Source organism: Colletotrichum tamarilloi, assembly GCF_030869305.1.
Source record: "Colletotrichum tamarilloi strain Tom-12 chromosome Unknown Scaffold_7.1, whole genome shotgun sequence".
Lineage (NCBI taxonomy): Eukaryota > Fungi > Ascomycota > Sordariomycetes > Glomerellales > Glomerellaceae > Colletotrichum > Colletotrichum tamarilloi.
In genome coordinates, this window is record NW_026849390.1 from 1172590 (window position 1) to 1188770 (window position 16181).

The window sequence follows — 16181 nt, forward strand, 5'->3', positions numbered from 1 at the left end:
ATTCTATACCTATCCTTTCCAGAGTATCGTACAGGTCGGGCTGCCAACTCGTCATAGTACAGACGAGAAAACATCCTAGACGAAAGGCCAAAGGGATCTTCGCAGGCTCGCTCGCAGTCAGGTCCTCCCTCCCTGCTATCTTCTCTCTCCCTCACTCTCTGTGCTGGTATCCGTTCTCCTTCTTCATTATCAAGCAAGAAAAACACAATAAAAAGCATCCCTCCACGCCTCACCCCGAGGTTTTTTGATATGTCCCTAAAACTCCAGAACACAATGTGTGCAGCCTTGCTACAGAAAAAGAAACGTGAATAATGGACCGAGAGGCGGTCAATGTCACAACCTGACATAATTCCCATGCCTGCGCTGTTGCCGCCGTAGTCGTTCAGGAAGGGCAATCTAACCCCCCTGAAGGACTTGATGAAACCAGAAACCAGTCATCGCCGTGTTCGCGCAGGCCAAATCTTGGAACTACTTGAGCATGGAGTGGGTGCGAATGCCCTTGGGGCCAAGCTCGCTACGGAAAAGTTAGCAAAGCTACAATGATACGGATAGTGAAGGTAATGGAGAGGAAACATACTTATAGTCGACTCTGCTTAGGCTGGCTTGACGCTGAGCCTCGAGACCGGCCATATCGAGATTGTGCTGGCAGAAAGCGATGCGCGCAGCAACCTGCGCTCCCAGGAACATGGCCTCCTCGAAGCCGTTCTTGTTCCACTCGCTGAGGTAGGTGGGCAGCGTCGCCAGCTTGATACTCGTGGGCGTCTGGCTGTGGAAGTGATGGCCCGCAACGGAGTGAGTACCGTTAGGACCGGCATCACCGCTGGGACCCGGAGTGCCCTGGTGCTGAGCGGAAGCCGTGGTCGCGGCCTGAAGCAGGGGGTTGACGCCCGAGGAGCCGGCGGCGGCATTAGCAGGGAGCTGGTGTGGGGCGCCCGTGAAAGAGCCCGTAGGAGTCTGTGCACCGGTGCCAGTGGGAGTCGCGATGTTAGACGGCAGCTCCGAGGTGAACATTGTCGCCGTGCTGGGAGAGATGAGGTGGCGAGCCAAGAGGGTCTGGACAATGTTGTCCTTCAAACCGCGGAGGCGAGCGCCATTGCCGACGAAGACAAGGTTGTCCCAGCACGGAGGGCGCATGTACATGTCGTCGATGCCTTGGATAGTGCGGTAGATTGTGGTTACGATGCGGTCGATCTCGCCACGGTCAGCAAAAGTGAAGCGCTCGAGACCGACCTCAATATCGCGGCGGATGCGCTTGGCCTGCATCTGAGGAGCACCGTTGGTGGCGGGAGAGGCCTCTGCAGGGATCGTAGCGGAATGGCCGTTTGTGCCATTCGTCTCGGGAGCCGTGACTGGGGCGGGAGCGGGAGCTGCACCATCCGTTACCGCTGCCGGAGCCGAAGACTCAACGGGCTTGACGTCGCTCTCGGCGGTAGCAGGAACTGTCGCATCGGCGGGCTTGGTGTCATCTGTCATCTCAACGTCCTTGGACTCAGTCGCGCCACCCGCCTCTTCTTTCTTGGACTCTTCCTTGGTCTCTGGTTTGGGCGGCTGAACCTCCTCCATGACGACTTCTTCGAAGTGGAAGGTGTTGTGAGTTCTCTTGGAGTTGGGCAGACGAACCGGCTTCGCAGCCTCGGCTTCCTGAGTAGCCTTGGCTTTTCTGCCACCCTTTTGTTTCTCCTTCTCCTTCTTGGCGAGGAACTCACGTGCATTTCCGCTCGTCACAATGGACGCCACATCGAGAACACCCTCCTCGGCCGCCTTCTCCTCAATCTCCTCCTCGGCGGCAGGAACAATCGGTTGCGCAGTCGGTGCGGTAGTGGGAGCCGCCTCGGCAACAGGTGCGCTGGCAGGAGCTCCTGCCGTTTGAGCTGTGGGGAGATCCATGAGAATAGAGCTGTTTGGCGCATATGGTAGCACCTCGCAAATGTGGCTCTTCTTCAGCTGCTCCGCCATGTCGTACTTGAAGTCTTTATCCTTGAGCTTCTCAAGGAGCTTGCGCGTGAACATGTCTCCGCCCGAGATGAAGCGCTCCGGGGTCGGGGAACCGAGCTCTCCATGGTTGACCACGCGGCCGTCGTGTATACATGTGACGTCGACCTTTTCGTAACCAATATCCACCACAGTGAGACTGGGCCACTTGAGGCCGTATTGGGTAGCGATACCGCTGTGGATCATGCAGAGGGAAGGGGTGCGAGTCTTTTCGAAGATATAGCGCGCGATCGTCTCGGTGTCGGGGCGGCACCATTGAGGCGAGGCCATGAGCATGATTGGGGTATTGTGGTAGGTGGTGGTGAGCATGCTGTGAACATGGTCAAGGAACGCCAGGAACGCCTCCATATTAACAATGCGACCGCCTGTTACAAGACATCAATTAGCAGCCCAAACGTGAAAAGGAGCAGCAGCAACCGAAAAATCGCACCTTGCATAGGGTAGACAGCTCCTTCGTCCGAGTCGGTATCCTCAACCCACTCGTAGTCATCATCGTCGGTCCGCGGGCCATCGATGGCAAGCACGACATTGGCATTGGCCTTCTTGCGCTTAAAGGTGTGAAAGGGCCGCCACTCGTCCGTCTCAGCGTCCTTGAACATGCGTGTCGGGATACGATGGACGGGCGGGGTGAGCTCGCCGCATCCCAGCTGGGCCATGGTGGTCTTGCTGCCGGGACAGATGATGAGGACCTGGTCCTCGCGGAACTTGCCCGTCTGAGTCGACATTTTGCCGGCGCGCGAAGCTTTCTAAGCACCGCTGGGAGTGTCCGTCAAGTTGTCGTTGTTGTGCGCGGGATTTCCTGGCGTGCGCGGGGTTTTGGCAGCGCCTTTTCTCGGAGTCTTCGTGGGGGTAATAAGAATCGTGGGCTGGCGAGGGCGCGGACGAAGTCGAGTCGCGTAAGAATTGGCGACGTGCTCAGAGTCGCTATCGCTGTTGCTGCCTCTGCTGCTGCTGCTGCTGTTGGCACCTGGGCTGCCACTGCCACAGCCAAAGCTGGAACTGGCTGGGAAGGTACCATGGATGGTCCGAGCCACAGACATCGCATCATTGTTTCTCCGAGCTCTGCAGCCATTGCAGGCACATCCCACTTTGATGTCTGAGTTGATTCTCATCTTGAGATATGTTGGGGTTGTGATGTTTGTGTGTGAGGAGAAAGAGGTTGATGATAATTCCGCAAATCTCAAAGCGTTAATGGAAAAGAAGGGATTGAGGTCAAAACAGGGCATGGAGCAAACCACCACCCAAACGGACTACCTAGGCAGAGAAAGGCACCCGGCCCTTTGCCTCGAGCTCTGCCGACTTCACCTTCATGAACGGCTTCACCTTTGTACGCAAGGCGTGTAAACATGTGACTTCACAATGCGAGTGTGAGATCTGGAATCACGGCTAGTCAGATTGGTCTGAATGATTGATCATTATCTTTAGGCAATAAGTCGAAGACTAGGCTATCTGTCCTAGGTGACCAGGGGCACCCCTTTTATAGCAGTCCAGCTCCATTGAATTCTTTCACAGCACCTTGTTTGCTGTAAAGCATCGCCCCGATATCTACACACAATCCTGTCTCCAATTCTCTTGACCTTGTTGACCCTCAGGTACACTTCTGTGCTGGCCTTCCCCATGGTATGGTGTTGTTGGTGCCTCCTTTTGCCGGCCTATTTGTTCTGTACACCCATAAACGCCTTTTGCCTGTCATAAAGTTGGTCGTGATTTATAAACTGTGTGGTATCCTTAACCGAGGATTCCAGTCCCAAAATGTCCCAAACGCCTGGTACACATCTTGAGTGATGAATGTGACACCTGAAGGACCCCCAAAAGGTGCCATGGCGCCTGTGTCGCTGAAATGACTAGAAATAAACAAAAAGAAAAAAGAATGGTATCATGCGACATTGACTGTCTGGGAAGTGATGTGTCTCGACTCAAAGCTTGTAGTTTCCCTCAGGGATGTACCCAAGGGGTTCATGAAATCTTCCTCATCCGGGAAGGCTCCAGGTGCCATGGGCGTCGCCTGCTCAGGCTCCTGGATTGTAGGGGTTTGAAGGGAAGGCACATCCTCTGTTTGTGACCTCTCAGTCAATGCAGACTCTGTTGTCTTCTTCTCATCCTCGAAAACATCCGGGGCCGTTTCTTGAATCGATGGAATATTGTCCATACCGCTTCGGATAGAGGCTGAATCGATGGATTGTCTCGGCGAGAGGGTGAAAGAGGCCTGCATGGGGCTGTGAAGATGGCTGACGTCTCCGATGTCGCTCTTGCTGGCCCGAGAGGTTCTCATGGGGCTTCTGGCAGGCAGAGGAGGAGGGATTCTTTTGGGGATGGTAACCAAAGCGCCCTTGGCGTGAATAGGGGCAGCCATGACGACTGCAGCAGGCTGAACAGCTGCAACCTCGAAGATAACAGGCTCTTCGAAGTCGTCGTCTTCTTCCTCATCCTCCTCATCATCAGCATCGACGTCTGGCTCATCCTTCTGGATATCCTCCTTATCGTCGTCGTTTCTGGAGATGATGCTAGCATCGTCCTTTGTGTAGATGCTGGAAGCCTTGGTAGCGGCGTCATCCATAGTGCTGACATCGGTGCGCAGGTGGTCATCGCTGTCAGTCATGACGGTTCCTTCGATCGAATGGCTTCCGCTAATTTGCCTCAACGGAGTCAAGTCAATCTTGGTGTAGTCAACCTCCTCAGGCTCCTCCTCTTCCTCTGGCTCCTTCAGAACGGGGAGGCTATTAATGGAAGCGCCATCTTCGCTCTGGCTCTGGCTCTGGCTAGGTGAGGTGAATGGCGTTCCTGTCTGGTTTGATTGTGTCCAAGCCTCGGACATCTTAGTGCGGCTGGTTTTGGTAGACATCAGGCTCCCTCGGTTACTCTTTGTCGTGAAAGTCTCGCCGCTCTGCCTGAACTTTGAGAATGCCGGGCTTGAGGGAACAGGGTGGAATTCGAACTGGTTGCTCGTAGGTCGGAGGCGTGTGCCAGCCTCTCGAATCTCTAGTCCTGCCATCTCCAGAGCCAAGACACCGAAAGGGTCAGGGTCCTCAGTGTTGGGGATGCCGAAAGGAGTCTTGGGTGATGCTGGCGAGCTCCTAGGCGTTTCTATCATGGCGTCTCCTGGTGCTGGCAGTGCCGAAAGCTTCTTGAGGATGGCTTGGTCGGCATCGATCCTTCCTTCCGCCTCCTTAATGACTTCGAACAGAGGGCGTGTCTCCTCCACGTGCCTCGACACATTGCCTGCAACCACGTCCATCGCTGTTACGTTGCCACCGTAGAATCTCTCATTTTCGTTGGCTCGTTCCGTCAAGATGCAGCCATTCAAGTTAACGTTCTGAGTCTGTCCTCTCGCCTTCATGTATGTCAGAACGGTGTTGTCGAGGTCCTTCCACCGGCTGTCGACCTCTGTAGATTCCAGTGGAACCAGCGGTCCACAAGTGAGGCCGATGTCCTCTCCCAAAGTCAGAGTTGGTTTAGTTATTAATGATTCGAGGGCGGCAATGTTGTTGATTACCAGGACACAGTCGTAAATGTCAATGCCCATAATAAAGCTTAGTGAAGGCGTGTGGAGTAGGATGCCCGAAGGTGGCGACCAGGTGCCGTCAGCTTTTCGAGCAATAAGGATGCCTGAACCGCCTGATCCGGTCATCCACAGGCCGGATCGCATGCAGGTGAAAATGGCGATACCTGCTGCATTTTGTAGGATACGGGAGGGGATCTTTTTGAAAATCCGTGCTGGAGTTTTTGGTTCGGCGTTGGGATCGCTACTCGGCTGGTCGTCCAAAGGTGCGAGGAATCCGTCGGCTAAACGAGCACATTGGTGTTAGTGAGGAATCGCGGCATGATGCGGTCGAGCTTCAGCAATATCGTGAATCTCGCCAAAGCATACTCACAACAAAATGACTTCAATATGCGAGCGGCGCGCTCGCATTCGGCATCGAGGGTAGCGGGCCAGAAAGCCTCCCGACCAATTCGTGACGTTGTCGCTGAGACGAGGGCGTTGGTGGTAAGCGGCGCAGGAGGCTTGCTGGACCAGCGAAAGACCTTGTCGAGAGGAGATTTGATACTGCTTGCGGTGACCACACTGCTTCGGCCATTACTTGTGGTGCTGGCGTTGCTGGTCCGCCTCCTGGCTTCCCAGGATGGGAGAAAGCTCGAAACTCGTTGCATGGTGTTCGTGGCCCAGATTGGCGGTGGTGGGCTTATTATGGGTGTTGGTGATGTCTTCCTGTCCCCGTTCGCGGATGAAGACGGGGGTACGAACGCAGCGACATGCGTCAAGGTATTCTGCGGTGTTGCTCATTCACAAACACCCAGAAACTCCAGCTCTTACTCGATCCCGCCGGTATGGGAAGAAGTTGAAGAAGCAGGAAATAAAAGGCAGATGAGAGATTGGGGGACGAATTGGGCTTTGTTAAACAGGATCAGTCCAGGTCCACTGGGGTCAACTCAGCCTCCTCCACTTTGCGAAAGGCCGGGCGAAGCAGCGATTTTTGCAAGGTGCAGCGCAGGAGCGACAGCGGATGGCATACGGTTTGTAGCAGCGGCAGACTCACGGTTCACCACCCAAAATGCAGCGGGAACTTGAGATGGGAAGGGGAGGGGGGTGTCGTGGACTCGTGGGTGTGTGGGAACGTGTGTAGGTTGCGGGCCAAGCGGGGAGCAAGTGGGTGTGTGTGGTTACAGACGGGGTGGGCGGAATTTTGCTGCTTGGGTCCTTGAGAGAGGGGCGTGGTTTGCCGACAAGGGAGGGGACGGGAGAGGCCTTGACAGAGTTCAGAGAGAGAGAGAGAGCACTGTTTAACTCCATCGTTTTGCATTACTAGAGGATTACCACAGTATATATAAACGCTACCCTACCCTCGAATTCCGCACTATTTAACTTTAACCCTTTTTATAAATTACTTATCTTTTTTTTTATTCTACCCTCTCTCTCGTTAAGGGATTACTAAAATCGTAGTTTTAATAGTTTATTAATAAACTAGTATTATTATTTAAAAATAAGTAACCTACGTTCGTACGTAAGTATTAAGAGTTTTATTATTATAAAAATAATAGTAAATATATTAAAGTACTTAAAAGAGCTTTTTAATAAACTTTTAATACTATTTAAAGCTATAATCTTTAAGCTATAAAAAAAAGCTAAGGTACTATATTAATATAGCCTTATTTATTTTATTAATACTAATAATAGTTTTTTTAATATAAAATATATTATTAATATTCTATAGCTACGTTACTACGCTTTATAAATTATACTTAACGTTAATAAGGATTCTAGCGTTATTTCTTAATTCGTTTTTTAATTTTTTTATTAAGGCCGTTATTATAGGGTTAGTTTAGTTATTAATATTTTAGTAAGTATTTTAACTTAATTTAAAAGCTTTTATAGCCCTTAAAAAAAAGCTTTTAAAAGATTTATAATTAGATTTTTTATTTATTATAAGCAAAGCTATTATAATTAAAGTTATAGCGTTACGAACTTTAATAATAAGTAGTTAGTAATATAGTTATTTTTCTCTTATAATAAGCTTAAAAAAGTATTTTAATTTAAGTACTAAGTAGGTATTATATTATTTTATTAAAACTATATTCTTATACTTATAACTTAGAAAGAATTAACTTTCTTTAATAATAAGGTACTTAGAGAGAGAGAGAGAAAATGGCGAGAGGGAAAAAGGAAAGGTCTAAAAGTGGTTGCGCGCAGGTGACGTGGGCGACGAGGATGACAAAAGACGAATAATCCCTGTCACCCTTGTTCGTGGACGGCGCCGGGCCAGATGGGCCATGGCTTGCTCGGGTCCAGGACCAGCATTTTGTTTTTTTACACCAGACCAGACCAGACCAAATCAGACAAGACAAGACCAAGTTCCTAAGACCAGAAACAAGACCTAGCGGTTCGCAGGCTTTGGTGAGTCTTGGACTACTTGAACGGCAGACCCGGGGCCGTCAGGATTCCGGAGAAAGCGCCCGGTGGAGGCAAGAGACGCGCTTCACAACATGAGAGAAATGGCGAAGAGGATGAGGCGAGTATCCGTAATGAGATCGGGCAGTTCAGGTTCTCATTCTCAGCCAGAATGGGCCGCTAGATGAACTCAGCCAGACAAGCCCGGGACATTGAGGTGCTGTAAGTTTGACAAGGTACCTCCACTGTCTATCTGTTTCCATAGGTACTTACTGTGTAGTGACCTGGTAACCTTATTCAAAAGCAGAAGTGTCTGTTTTGCCCTGCGTTGAGTAATTAGGTGTTGCCTCGTGCGCAGAGAGGATGATGCGATGACTGAGACTGGGGTCAGGGGACCTCTACGGCAGCGGGAAGATGGCGGGATGCAAAAGGGTGAAGTCTCTGAGGTAAGGGTGACCACACGTGTTTTTCACACGATTCACAACTGGGAGATGTTTGTACCTGTCACCTACCACCTCATCAAGTAAGGTACATTCATACTTGGCAGTGCGGGCATACATCGCGGCATACGTTGGTAGACTCGAATCAGGTAAGGTGAGAAGAAGATTGAGAAAATTGGGTGAGCAACTGACCCAAAAGTCTGGCCCGATTCAGCGCATGCTTTAGGTATCTGATGCCTTTCAGGTTTGCACATGTTCCAGGGTACGTCAACCTGAGGCGGAGCCAAACTCTCAGCTGAGGTATTCGCAACCTAACCGCCGACTGAATCCATAGGTACCGAAACTTGGGACTCAATACGTATTCGCACCTTAGACGCTGAGGTGCGTACGAATTCCTCAAAATGATCAGGCAGACACTACACGAAGTAGTGCAGCCCACGACAAACATACTCACGTCGATGATGAGTTAGGTACCGGTATCCGTACGCGGGACGAGGACAGAGCACACTGCGTCAGGTACTTACCTACGTTCCTTGGCCGGGGGTTTTCATCACTTGCCGGTAGCTCCACGGTCTGCAGCCTGACCTTGGAGCAGTGGGAGCGAACTTGGCTACAACGGGACTGACAGCAAAGTGCATGCATTGAAGGATGACAACACCGTCCACATCCGGCACCAGGCTAGCGTGACTAAGTTGCTTCCTCCCACTCAGACGGGCCACTGGACATTGAGATGTGATGTGATGTGAGGGGAAGAGGAGCAAACTATGCAGTGCTTGACCGAGCTTGGGGGCGATATAGCGGATTGTATAGAAACGTGCAAGCAGCAGCCCGGAACCTCTCGGCAAGCATTGAGCACTTTGCTGACGGGCCATGCCTGTTTCCATTACTGCATGAGGGTGAGTCCAAACGTAGCTATGATATGAGATGTGTTGTATGCCCTGTAGTACGTATGTACGAAGATGAACCCATACGTTACGCTGGCAACAGCTGAAGCACGCACTGCATCACAGGCAGGAATCAAATACCCAACATGCGTCACTCAAACGCGGCCTCGGCGACTCGATTCGACATGCAGATCGCGACCTCGAGAAGATGGAAGAGACAGAGACTGGAAACCATGCTAGTGAACCCAAGGGAGAAAAAAAATATTGATAAAGAATATTGAAGAGGAAGCAAGCATGGCAGCCGCCCACTCATCCACCGCCGCCGCCGCCACAGCCAAGGCGAGCAACAACAAGAAAGAAAGGAAGAAAAGACACTATAGAGACAATCTAACCAACGTCCCCGATCAAGTACGTTCAAAGACACGACTAGCTTTGGCTTGCATAGCTTGCTTGCTCGGGCTGCATGGCCGCTACGCTTGAAGTGCCAGTGTCTTCAATTCAAAGCGCATTTGCCTGCATCGCCGCCCCCATTGGGTGAGACCATCAAAAGGTTTCCTGGCACGCTTAGGGTAAAGAGTAAGCGCAGGGAGAGAAACTCCTCCTCCCAAAGCATATTGAGATGAAACCTTGTCATTTCGTTGCGAGCCTGAGCTCCAGTCCAGTCGGCGTCCGTAATCTCGCAGCAAACTACATTACCCTTCAACAGAGTCAGACCCCTTCTCGGAACCCTGATTGTCCCATTCGCCCGCCCGTCGTCCGTTGCCCAGAGCGTGCAGCAAAATGCACCTACAATCCAAGACATGCACGCAAAGAAAAAGAAAGGAAAAAGGGTCTGGGCGCAAGCAGGCACACGGACGCTGATGGCGTTGGCGATCCCACTCATCTTGACTCTTGACTCGCCTTGACATGCAGCCTGATCCATGCTTCGGGCGAACCATGCTGTTAGCAGTGGTGCACTACACTACACTACCATAACTACCTGAGTCGGTGGGAACTTGGGTAATGGTGTGTATTTCCTGTAAGCGTGTAAGCCGCTGCCCGAGGAAAGGAATAGAGCGCAACTCCATATCCACGCCTGAGTTCTGTTCAATCCAGTGTTCAAGATGTCAATCTGTGCAAAGAGAGAAGAATATAGGGAGGGGGAAAGATACCTGTCGAGACATTCAGGGCAAGAACAAAAGATCGGGAAGTAATGCCGTGCCTCACGTGTTGTACCTGGCGCTTGCCTTTTCGTTCTTGTCTTAGATGGTGGTGGTTCTTGCCCCAAAAGATGGGAAAAGCAAACACACGTCTTAGCAGAAGGGGGAAAAAAGGAAGTTGCCCCCCCATTTTGGCGCATGCCATCGACAGCAGCCACGAAGTCCAATGGCTTCTTCTTTGCCCATTCCCCGTCTTTGCCTTGTGTCTCTCCAATGGGCGTTGGGATTTTATTTTCCATGTCTCTCCGTTGTCTCTCGGCGTCGCTCTCTTCCAGTCTCTGATTCTTACTCATCAACGTCTTTCAAGTTTCGACCCCAACAGCAATACTACCTACCGTCCCAAGCGCGTAAGCGTACCTCTCACGACCTTCCGCTCCAACAGCACCTGCGAACCCCATGTTCCAAGTTCCGACTGCGCACCCACCGGCACAGTCGTCTTTGACTTTGAGGGGCCCGGTTTGCTGCAGTACCTTGCCTAGGTAGATGCAGTGACTTCTGCAACCAAAGACCAGCAGCAAATGTCCGAAGGAATGTGCTCCGTTTATCGCTTGGCCATCCGACTCTTTACAAGTTCAGATCGCCCCATCACCCCACCGCTCGTCGTACACTTCGGTCGATTCGTGCTGCCAGCCAACGTCAGCTGGGTACTATGTATCGAGTACTTCTTGCTCCGTCGCTATCGCCGCCGTCATCCAGAGTATTGATATCACACACCACCCACACTATCCATATGCGTACATAACACAGGCAACCTCACTGTTTAACTCCATCGTTTTGCATTACTAGAGGATTGCTATAGTATATATAGACGCTACCCTACCCTCGAATTCCGTACTATTTAACCTTAACCCTTTTTATAAATTACTTATCCTTTCCTCTATTTTACCCTCTCTTTTATTAAAAAATCGTTAAAATTATAATTTTAATAACTTATTAATAAGCTAATATTATTATTTAAAAATAAATAACTTATTTTTATATATAAGCACCGGGAGTCTTATTATTATAAAAATAATAATAAATATATTAAAATATTTAAAAAAGCTTTTTAATAAACTTTTAATACTATTTAAAATAATTATTTTCGAGCTATAAAAAGAAGCTAAAGTATTATATTAATACGGCCCTATTTATCTTATTAATATTAATAATAGTATTACAGTAATAAGTATTAGGGCCCTATGGGCCCCGTAGTCTTAGCCTTAGGCTACGAGGCTAAGCTCTTAATAATTACGTAACGAGCTAAATTACTAAGCCTAAAGGGCTAGCTCACTAGTTTTTACTTATTATTTTATTTTTTCTCTCTTTATATTAAGTCTTTAGTTAATTAAGCTAATATAATAGCGTTCTAACTTATTTCGAGTTTTTTTTTATAATATTACTTAACGTTACTTAATTAACTATTTTTTAGAAATAGAACGATAATATTTTAATTAATTAACTACTTATTATACTAACTAGCTACCCTTATTAAAAAAGCGTATAAAAAAGCCGAGTAATAGCTAACTAAATTAATTATATATAAGTAGCGTAATTAATACTTCTTAAATATATACCCCCTTTATTAAATACGATAGTTAAAAAATATAACTAGGGTAGCTAGGTCTCCCTTTATATTAATAGCTTTTAATAAAGTTATTACTTTTACGAGTTTTAATAGAGCGTTATAGGCCCTAATAAAGGCGCTAAGCTCTTAGTAATCGACCCCGAGGTCGTGCTATTTAACTAGTTAGTAGAGCGCTTTTTACCCTTTATTACTTAAGCTAATTGCTTAGTATACTTTAATAACGTAGCTAACTAGCTTACTTTACCTATTTATATTTATAATGATATCCTTTTTAAAAAGAATACTAAGTAGTACGTTAATGTTAACTTTATTTAAGAACTATATTTTAAAAATAACAAAAAGACCCTATTTAAGTAAATTAAATAGTAACTAAAGATACGTATTACTTAGTATTAATTAGAATAAGTCCTAGCTTTTGCTATTAGCTAGCTAAGTAATAGTACTAAGCGCTTATATATAATAACCTATAAGAACCTTAACCTTATACGTACTATTATTATAGAGCTCTGTATTATAAAAAAAGCCTTTACCCGAGCCTATGTTAATAATATAGCTATAACTAAGAAACTAGAGTAATTAAAAAACGGCTCTTAGGCTAGCTCTATTTAAAATACCGCTACTTTTAGTACCCTAGAGTAGCGGCTAGTATACTTAAAAACGTAGGGTAGCTACGAGACTACTCTAACCTCGTCCTATCCCGTTCCCTATAGTTTTTAAAAAAAACCTAACGTACTCGTTTTTATTAATAATAATATTAGTTTTAAATTTAATTACTAGCTTTAGCGTATTATAAAGCGCCTAGAGAATACTAATTATAGTACTAATAAGTACTATTTAGAGTATATTATTAATAAGATCGGAAGTAGTATTACGGAGTTTATATACTTAATACTAATTTTTAATAAGATTATTATAACTAAGTAGCTACTTTACGAACTTAAGTCGGCTTATACTAATTTAATTATTATAAATAATACTAACTATAAATTAAATATACTTATAATTATATTTAAAAATATTTACTAAAAGCGCTCTATATTTACTAAGCTCGTACGTATTAATAAGCTTTTAGAGTTATAATAAAAGCGCCGTTTTTATAATAAGCTACTTATATATTTTTATAATTAAGCTATATTAAAGTACTTAGATAATACGGCTATTTTTTAGAAATATACTAAGTACGTTACTTAGTTAGTTAACGTAATATAGCCCCCTTTTATAGAGGACTATATAACTAAGGTTTTAAGCTAGACTTACTAAACTTTGGGTAGAAGTAATAGAAATAGTAAAAATAATAAAAGTACTAGAGGTACTTAATAAGACTAAGGCCGTATTTCTATTCGCAAGACGATCCCTAAAGCCTTATATTAAAAATTTAAAAATAGTAGCGCTTATTTTATTTATAATAATACTAAATATATTTTTAAGGATTACCCTAAGAAGCTAAAGACTACTATAACTATTATTAACGTTACTACGGGCCTTATTAAAATAGAATTAAGTTTAGAAAACTAGACCCCTTAATAAAAGTAAACTCCTAGCTAGGGGATATATATAAAAAGGACGGAAGATTAGTAATTAATTTAATAAACTTATAGGATTTCGTAGGGGGCTAGCCCCTTAAAATAGAGCTTATATTAATATTTAATAAATATAGAATTTACTTAAGAGCTTTATTTAATACGGGAGCTAATAAGTATAGATTTATAAATAATTACGTAACCCCTCTATTTTAGTAATTCTGCGCGGCCCTATTTTATAAATTATAATACCTAATTTTTATTATTAAATTTAATAAGGAGTAATTAAATAATACTAGCGTAATATAAATTACTAATTTATATATTAATTAACGGGTCTTTCTAAAAGTACCCCTCTTCTAGTTAAATACGGGCCGCTATAACTTAATTTTAGGGTAGAAGTAGTTTAAATACTACGGGGTAAACCTTAATATTTGCTATTAATAACTAATATAGCTTAAGGACCTATTACTATAAGAGACTCCTTTTATTATTATTAAGGATATTAAGGACCTATATACCCTAGAGGTTATTAACGTATAATACTAAATTAATACTAATTATTAATAAGACTTATTTAAAATAGACGTAGCTCGCTATAATTAAAAGCTCTAGTAATAATAAGTAAAGGGTATACTAATTAGGATATTATTATACTTATTAAAAACGATAGCCCGTTAGATATAGTAATTAAATAAAGCTAAGAATATAAGGAAAATAGAACGCGCCCTTAATAGTATTAATATTACCCTTATAAAGAGGGTTAGATAATAAAAACTATACTTAGTAATAGCCTAAATAAATATTACTTTTATTAGCGCCCCCGCTTTTAAAAAGAACTTAAAGTAGAATAATATCGAGCTAGGCTTTATATTATTTTATAAACTAAACTATATTATAAAGGATAAGAGGGAGGAGGTAGACCCTTTATATAACGATAACTAAGTTACTTATAACTTTATAATAACGAACTTATTAAAGTATTTATAGCCCTAGACTAACGTTTTTAATAAAGCGGCTAGTAATATATTAGTACCTTATAGGCCGTATAATTATAAAATTAAGCTCTTAAATAGTAATAAAAAAAAGCTAACTTATTACTTTTTATATAAATAATTAGTACCCGAGCTAGAAGTTACGAGAGCCTATTTATTAGAGTATTTATAAAAGGGATTTATTAAGCTAGGTAATACTTTTTTTACGTTACTAATGCTATTTATAAAAAAGTATAATAATAGTCTACGCTTTTATATTAACTTTTATAAGCTTAATAAAGTTATTAAAAAAACTATTACTTATTACTATTTATTAACAAAACCCTCGCGCAGCTAAGTAGGGTAAAAGTATTTACTAAACTAAATATTAAATAGGCCTTTTACTATATCTAACTTAACCTAACTTCTAAGGACTTAATAACATTTAGAACCTACTACGGGGTATATAAATATAAAGTAGTACCCTTCGGGCTTTATAACGGGCTTACTATATATTAACAATATATAAATAAAATACTAATAAAGTACCTAAATAACTTCTATATAGTATATATAAATAATATCTTAATCTTTTTAAATAACCCCCTTTAATATTAAGAATACGTTATTAAAATACTAAACTACTTATAAAAAGTAAGCTTATAAACAAATATTAAGAAGTATAAATTTAGTATTATTTTTATAAAATACTTAGGTTTTGTAATTTTAATAAAAAATATATAGCTAGATAAAAAGAAAGTCTTTATAATTAGAAATTAGAAACTACTTATATTACTTAAAGGTATTTAGTCTTTTCTCGGGTTTTATAATTTTTATAAAAAGTTTATAAAGGATTATAGCTACTTAGCTAGGCCCTTTACGAAGTTAATAAGTAAGGGAGTTCTTTTTAACTTTAGTACTAACTATAAAACAGCCTTTAAAGCTATAAAGCTAGTACTAATATCGGTACTTATCCTCTACTACTTTAAGCTAGAGCTACTAATATAACTAAAAACTAACGCTTTTAACTTAGTATACGCTAGAGTATTACTATAATAATAGGAGGATAATAGGCTATAGTACTTAATAACCTTCTATTTAAAAACTATAAATAGTACAAAGCTTAACTATGCTATTTATAATAAAAAAATACTAATAATAGTACTATACCTCGAGAAATAGCGTGCGGAGCTCGTAAATTATAAATATAAGTTCGATATTATTATAAATTACTAACTACTACTATTTTTTATAACTAAGCACCTACTTAACTTATAATAAGCCCGCTAAGCTAGTACTTTAGTAAATTTTAATTTTTAAATTTACTACTACCTAGGGAAGAAGAACGTACTAACTAACGCCCTATTATAAAAAATAGAGGATATTTATATTTAGTAAGTACTAAAAGAGGCTAATAAGACCTAAATCTTCTTATTACTAAGATTATTATTTCTTAATATTATATCAGAGCTATAAGCACTATTAAGTATTACTATTAGTTAACTATAGCTCGTAATTAGCTCGCTTATACTAAAAGACGAACTCTAAGAGTACTTATTAATAAAAAAATTTTTAAAACTTAATAAAGACTTTATTACGGTATCCCTTATATTAATATAAATACTAGCTACTAAAGGGCGCAAGCGCTAGTCTATTTAAAACGATAGATTATTAATAATAAATAAGAAGCTCGTAATACCTAAAAAAAAGAACCTCCGTAT

General features: G+C 43.3%; 3 protein-coding genes across 3 annotated transcripts; all 3 read right to left on the minus strand.

The window, feature by feature from the left end:
* Positions 1-468: 468 nt before the first annotated feature.
* CTAM01_03312 (uncharacterized protein) lies at positions 469-2717 on the minus strand (the record flags this gene model as incomplete). Its single annotated transcript, XM_060519348.1, has 3 exons — positions 469-514; positions 578-2357; positions 2423-2717. The coding sequence occupies 3 exons, from the start codon at positions 2715-2717 to the stop codon at positions 469-471; spliced, it is 2121 nt and encodes a 706-aa protein (XP_060386347.1).
* Positions 2718-2738: 21 nt separating this feature from the next.
* CTAM01_03313 (uncharacterized protein) lies at positions 2739-3104 on the minus strand (the record flags this gene model as incomplete). Its single annotated transcript, XM_060519349.1, has 1 exon — positions 2739-3104. One exon carries the CDS (start codon positions 3102-3104, stop codon positions 2739-2741), a length of 366 nt encoding a protein of 121 aa, XP_060386348.1.
* Positions 3105-3868: 764 nt separating this feature from the next.
* Positions 3869-6141, minus strand: CTAM01_03314 (LAS seventeen-binding protein; the record flags this gene model as incomplete). Its single annotated transcript, XM_060519350.1, has 2 exons — positions 3869-5775; positions 5865-6141. The coding sequence occupies 2 exons, from the start codon at positions 6139-6141 to the stop codon at positions 3869-3871; spliced, it is 2184 nt and encodes a 727-aa protein (XP_060386349.1).
* Between the last annotated feature and the right edge of the window lie 10040 nt (positions 6142-16181).